This window comes from Nicotiana tomentosiformis, chromosome 12, assembly GCF_000390325.3.
Source record: "Nicotiana tomentosiformis chromosome 12, ASM39032v3, whole genome shotgun sequence".
Classification (NCBI taxonomy): Eukaryota; Viridiplantae; Streptophyta; class Magnoliopsida; order Solanales; family Solanaceae; genus Nicotiana; species Nicotiana tomentosiformis.
Window position 1 is genome coordinate 133,709,631 of NC_090823.1, and position 6,907 is coordinate 133,716,537.

The 6,907-nt window shown below is 38.4% G+C and overlaps 2 protein-coding genes across 2 annotated transcripts; both read right to left on the bottom strand.

The window, feature by feature from the left end:
* Positions 1-524: 524 nt before the first annotated feature.
* On the bottom strand, positions 525-989 carry LOC138903436 (uncharacterized). Its single transcript, XM_070191407.1, has one exon. The coding sequence runs from the start codon at positions 987-989 to the stop codon at positions 525-527; it is 465 nt and encodes a 154-aa protein (XP_070047508.1).
* A 971-nt stretch (positions 990-1,960) lies between these two features.
* On the bottom strand, positions 1,961-2,623 carry LOC104085229 (uncharacterized). The gene has a single exon (XM_009589224.1). It carries the CDS (start codon positions 2,621-2,623, stop codon positions 1,961-1,963), a length of 663 nt encoding a protein of 220 aa, XP_009587519.1.
* Positions 2,624-6,907: the final 4,284 nt, after the last annotated feature.

Sequence of the window (6,907 nt, forward strand, 5' to 3'; positions counted from 1 at the left end):
TCCTTTATCCATACCTTGGACATCATAGACGTGGGTTGTCTTTTTTGTTTTAGGAGATAGAAGGCAGAAACACATGTGAAGTTTTCTTGAACATTAGGCGTCCAAATAGCCCTGTCTTTGCGATGCTGCTGGCCTATATCCACCAGGGAAATTTTGCTTAAGATATATTGGTTGACAATGTCTTGTAATTTCTCCATATCCCAGCCCTGGTTGTGGATAAATTCACAGACCCTTGTATTGCCAGATTTCTGAGTGTTGTTGTTGTGTATGTTGATAGGACCCCTAGGAGTCAATTTGTCCCACCAAAATAAGATGTTGCCTTCATGTATCTTCCATAAAATGTGAGAATCAATTATGTCTCTAGTACTCATTAAGTTCCTCCAGGAATTGGAGTCCTTAGGCACAAGAATTTTGGATAGTGGATTAGATCTAGGGAAATACTTTGCATTGAGGAACCTGGTCCATAAATTATTTTCTACCCTAAACCTCCACCATCTTTTAGCAGCAAATGAGTTACAAATGTCTTAAAGCTTCTTGAAACCAACTCCCCCTTTATTGTGGAGGTAGCTCAAATTCTCCCAGGAGCTCCAATCATAGCTCTTTTTGCCTTTATTTTCTCCCCAGAAGAAGTTAGAGAGGTACATTACAATTTGGCTAATAATAGCTTTTGGTGGTACCATAGCAGCAAGTAGATAGAGAATTTGGGATTGCAGAATGTGTTTGATTATGATAGCCCTACCCCCAAATGAAAGCAAGTTCCCTTGCCAACCGCCTGCTTTATTAAGGACCTTAGAGGCGAGATCAAAAAAGTAGAAGTTTTTTTCCTGCCAATAAAGATTGGGCAACCTAGATAAGTAAAGGGAAATTCCATTTGTTTGAAACCTGTCCACTTTTTGATCCTCCTGTTCACCCTTATGTTCTTGAATTCTGAGTGAGAAAGAAACTTTTATCCCTGTTAACTTCCTGCCCTGAAATATGTTGATAGTCATTGAGGACCTCCATGATGAGTTTGATAGAATTCCTATCTCCTGGGGAGAAGAGGACCAGGTCATCAGCATAGCTCAAGTGATTGATCTTGGGGCCACTAGTGCTCATAGAGAAGCCAATGAACTAGCTATTCTCATGGAGCTTATTTAGAGCTCTAGACAGTGCTTCAGCAGCCAAAATAAAGAGAGAGAGGGATATGGGGTCCCCTTGTTTTAAATCTCTGGAGGATTTAAAAAAACCATTTCTTGTACCATTGATCAGGATAGAATACCAATTGTCAGCAAGTTGCCTGTAGATCATGTCAATCACAACCTCACAGAAGTTCAATTTCCTAAGCATATCTGAAAGGAATCTCCAAGATAATTTGTCATAGGCTTTGGAAATATCGAGTTTAATGACAATGTTGCCTCCCTGGTTATTCTTACCAATATCATGGATAATCTCTTGGGCCAGAAGGATGTTCTCAGTAATAAGCCTACCCTTGATGAAGCCTGTTTGGTTATCATAGATGAGTTTGGGGAGTAGTTGGGATAATCTGGTAGATAAGATTTTGGAGATAATCTTGTTGGACACATTGCACAGACTAATAAGTCTGAGTTGGTCTAAGGTGGAAGGTGAGGATACTTTTGGAATTAGAACGAGGCTAGTGTGAGTGAAGTATTTAGTAATACTGGTCCCAGAGAAGTAAGCTTGGACAAATTGGCACACCTCCTTTTTAATAATATTCCAGGTAGCTTGATAAAAGTGCCCATTAAATCTATCAGGACCAGCAACACTATTGGGATCCATGGAAAAGACAGTATCCCTTATCTCTTCTTCATATGGCAATTCATACATGTATCTGTTGTCTTCATCTGTAATAAGTGAGTCCACACATTGTAAGATAGATAGATCATTGTCGCTGGGGCTGTGCTCAGAGTTTAGAGAAGTGGTCCACAACAGCATTAGAGATAGCCTCAGTACCCTCAATCCATCATCCATTGGCATCTTTGATTTTATGTATATGAGCTTTCCTTCTTTTCTCTTTCACTACACTATAGAAGTATTTGGTGTTGGCATCTCCTTCCTCTGCCCATTTGATTCTTGCTTTCTGTTTGAAAATGGACTTTTGTATTATTAGCCATCTGGTGTATTCAGCATGGGCCTTCATAAGAGTCTGCCTGTTATTGTCAGTGTCGTTAGCATCATAGATTTCCTCTAGTCGGCAGATATCAGTCTCTAGTTTTTTAATGGTTTCAAAAATATCACCAATGGTATCTTTGGACCATTTTCTCAGGCCTTTAGAAATAGCTTTAAGTTTCTGTTGTAATACCCAAAGATAGTTGCCTTGAACGTCAATGTTCCAAATTTCCTCCACTGTAGAGAGATAGCTACTTTGAGAGGTCCAAAAGTTGAGGAACCTGAAGTACCTGGTGAATTCAGCACTATCATTACCGGCTTTGAAAATCATGAGACTATGGTCAGATCCAGTCTTGCCTTTGTGGTCGACCCTGTTAGAATGAAAAAGATCTGACCAGCCTTCATTAATCATGACTCTATCCAGCCTCTCGCTTATTCTGTTTCTTCTACCCCTGCCATTGCACCATGTGAAAGGATAGCCATTGAAGCCTAGGTCGCACATCCCACAATCCTCCATGAATGAAAGAAAATCTATGTTCTCATTTAAGGAGTAAGGTGCACCACCTTTCTTTTCAGCAGCATTCGTAATGACATTGAAGTCTCCCAGAATAGTCCATGGCCCGTTGATGTAGTGATGGACAGACCTGATTTTGCGCTAAAGTTTCCTTCTTTTTTCGATAGTAGATTTAGCATAGATCCCTGTAATCCAGAAATTATTTCCATTGTGATTGGCCTCTAGAGTAATCTGTCGCATACTATTGCTGATGATAGTGCAAACAGTGTTGTTCTTACACAACACTGTTTGGAACTAGTTACTAATTAACTAGTTATTAGATTAGCTAATTTATTCTACAATCTAATAAATAAGCCTATGAGATTTGAAGATGAACTAAATATGATTAAGGAAAAATATAGAAATCATTGATAACATTATTGGTTAATTAAAGAAAGTTTAAGAATTAACTGAATGGAAGAAAGGCATGCATTGTTGGGCATAAGAGATCATTTGGAGGAAATTTCGCAGAAAGGGGTTATAGTCTAGGGTTTGACCACCAAATATCATGATGGAGCGGTAAGTACTACTTCATCATTAAATATAGATTTCGGGTTCGACCGTTCGATATATGAGTATGGAGTTGTATTTGGTAGGAGATATTTTATCCCCCTTAAGTGGAACTTTTTGGCACAAATTTGATCTTAGGCGTATCCCAAAGTGGATAGCGGACACCAAATGAAAAGCCAAAAAAATTAATCTAGGGCTTGAAACATGATAAAGAGAAATCATCAAGGGGAATGGGGCTATGGCCGAGAACAAGTCATTGTGGCGGTAACTCTACCTAGAAGACTGGAGATCCCAAGATCTAGGTTCAAGGAGATCAAACAAAGTCATTAATGACGGTTCAACATTGTCAAATAAAATTTTAGTCCGTTCTCGTGATGAGACAATGTTCAGTACCAAGGATAAAGCATTAAGGCTTTTTAATGATTTCTAAATTTGATACGGGGTATATCAAATAGTGTATCTACAGGATGACACGTTTAGGAATCACCTATGTAAGTGTGAAGTGTTAGCCGCTTCAAGGAGAACTTTGTAAGGCCAGTTCTCTACGCACTTATGAAACCAGGCGGTGTTCATGGCTGAAACGAACACAACAATGAGAACCAAAGACGGTTAAGGGTTGATTGTGTGACTTATGGTTGTCTAGGTATACACCAAAGATCGACGGTTCAAAGATATCAAATCTACCGATTGACCGAGTATATCCGACATAAGTTTACTACGGAAAGTTCAAAGGGAAACCTACTTATCCAGATGCAATTAATCCTTGCTTGTAAATCACACAGTTTTTCATGCATACTTCCGTGATATAGCCATTCCCCATTCATGTGGGGGATTGTTGAGGTTTTATTTTTAAGATGTAATATTCTTAAAATGAGGGTGAATGGGAAATGGAGGGAAAATGAAATTTTGAGTAAAATTTTAAGTTTCCCCCTCTTAACAATGAGACATTGTACCATATTGGAAGAGGAAGAGATTTTTGGTGGGTATATATATAATTGCACTTCTTGTAGCTCTTAAAGAGTTAAGAAGAAAGCAAGCCTCACGCCGTCGTCGTCGTCGCTCGCTCGGCTCGGCTTCGGCTACGGCTACGGCTACGGCTTCGGCTTCGGATTTGGATTTGGATTTGGTCAAATGATCGATTGATTGATTAATTTTTTGGACCAAATTTATTTGTTAATAGTAAATATTAACGTAAGATTATCCGCATTTGTAACGGATATTTTTCAATTCGTGTATTGACCACAAGGCAGCCGCCTAATGCTCTTCCCACCATGATTGTGCTTGCTCCACAAACAAGCTAATGCTTGCTCCACCATGGAGGGTGGACGATTGTTCTTCTTCAACACTGGCTGCTATATATATGTGCAGCAGCTGTTGAAGAAAGACACACAAGACACAAACTGAAATCGCTCAACAGATTTGGCTATACATTACACTCCTTCCTCTCAGCATTTCCATATGATTTTCTGAGTTTCTACTCCCTCGTTCTGCATTATTTTTAACTTCAAACAAAGCAACTGTAAGTGTGATTTGCTACCGAACTTTGTGTTCGCTAAAACACTGGGGTTTGAAGTACCGCTACACCAGTGTGTGATTCGTTCTATCCTGGGAGGAAATAATCCATTACCTTGAGTACTAGGAGGGGATTAAATTCCTTAAGAAAATACTGTGAATTCAGTGGGCTCGAATTAATTACTGTTTCATTATGATAACTTATATTTTGCAAAATTATTATTTACAAATACAGCAATATTGGCGGGACTAACAATCTTAAGGAATTTAATATTTATTTCAATATTTGTGTTATTCTTATTATTCTGCAAACTAAAACCTTTGTGGTTTTGTGTACTCCCGTTTTGGAGAGTAAAGCCTTTGTGGCGATTTGTTAGAGATTATAATCTACGTGATTTTTACTCCTGTTTGAAAACGTGTATTAAACGTTTGTTTGTGTCATTTTTTTTAACAGAAAAAAATGACGATTGAAAGCGAAAACCAAGCTGTTCCGATGGTGATTGCCAACGCATCGATAAGCCGAACACCGGCGTTGGCACCGGCAGAAAAACCCGAAAAAATTTTCGGGATTGATTTCAAGCGCTGGCAGCAGAAGATGTTCTTCTACTTAACTACGTTATGTCTACAGAAGTTCATCAAGGAAGATGTTCCTGATCTGCCAGATAAAACTCCAGAGAATGAACGCTTTCTCGTGATTGAAGCGTGGAAGCATTCTGATTTTTTATGCAAGAATTATATTCTTAGCGGACTGGATGATAATCTGTATAATGTATACAGTAGCGTGGAGACGTCAAAAGAATTGTGGAATGCGCTTGAAAAGAAATATAAAACTGAAGATGCCGGGATGAAGAAATTCGTTGCCGCAAAATTTTTGGACTACAAAATGGTAGATAGCAAGTCTGTTATTACCCAAGTCCAGGAATTGCAAGTGATTATTCATGATCTACTTGCTGAAGGTCTTGTCATCAACGAAGCATTCCAAGTAGCAGCAATGATTGAGAAGTTGCCTCTGTTGTGGAAGGACTTCAAAAATTATTTGAAACACAAACGAAAGAAAATGTCCCTTGAAGATCTCATTGTTCGGTTGAGAATCGAAGAGGACAATAAAGCTGCTGAAAGGAGAGGCCGCAGAAATTCAACAATAATGGGAGCAAATATTGTTGAAGATAACAAAAAGAGGAAGAAGGCTTCTGGTCCGATATACAACCCAAGCAAGAAGCGGTTCAGTGGAAACTGCTACAACTGTGGGAAAACTGGACACAAATCTATGGAGTGTCGTGCTCCGAAGAAAGACAAGAAAAGGGGTCAAGCAAACATGATAGTAAACCATGATGATGTTGATAACTTGTGTGCCATGCTTTCTGAATGTAACTTGGTGGGAAATCCTAAACTGTGGTGGTTTGATTCAGGAGCCACTCGCCATGTTTGTGCAGTTAAAGAAGCTTTTGCTACTTATGCTCCTGCTGGACCCGGAGAGACAGTTTATATGGAAAATGCTTCAACAGCAAAAGTTGAAGGATATGGGAAGATATTTCTGAAAATGACTTCTGGCAAGGTCATGACTTTGAACAATGTCCTTCATGTTCCCGAAATGAGAAAGAATTTAGTCTCTACTGGACTTCTTGTTAAGCACGGTTTTAAGTGCGTTTTTGTGTCCAACAAGGTTGTCATTAGTAAGAATGAAATATTTGTAGGAAAAGGTTACCTCACTGAGGGCCTTTTCAATCTGAATGTAATGGTTGTGGAAAACAATAATAATATTTCAGCTTCTTCTTACTTACTTGAGTCAAATGATTTATGGCATGTATGTTTGGGTCATGTCAATTATAAAACCTTGCGGAAAATGATTAACTTGGAAGTACTGCCCAAGTTTGAATGCGAAAAATTAAAATGTCAAACATGTGTGGAATCTAAGTATGTTAAACATCCTTATAAGTCAGTTGAAAGGAATTCAAATCCTTTAAGACTTAATTCACACAGATATTTGTGACATGAAGTCAACACCATCTCGCGGTGGAAAGAAGTATTACATAACTTTTATTGACGATGATACTCGATATTGCTATGTTTACTTACTGAATAGTAAAGATGAAGCAATAGACGCATTCAGGCAATACAAAAATGAAGTTGAAACGCAACTTAACAAGAAAGTAAAAATGATAAGAAGTGATAGGGGTGGTAAATATGAATATCCTTTTTGAAGAAATATGTTTAGAATATAGAATT

Excerpts from the sequence above, each read along its gene's own strand:
- LOC138903436 (XM_070191407.1), bottom strand. The coding sequence starts at position 989 with ATGACTATCAACATATTTCAGGGCAGGAAGTTAACAGGGATAAAAGTT.
- LOC104085229 (XM_009589224.1), bottom strand. The coding sequence starts at position 2,623 with ATGGAGGATTGTGGGATGTGCGACCTAGGCTTCAATGGCTATCCTTTC.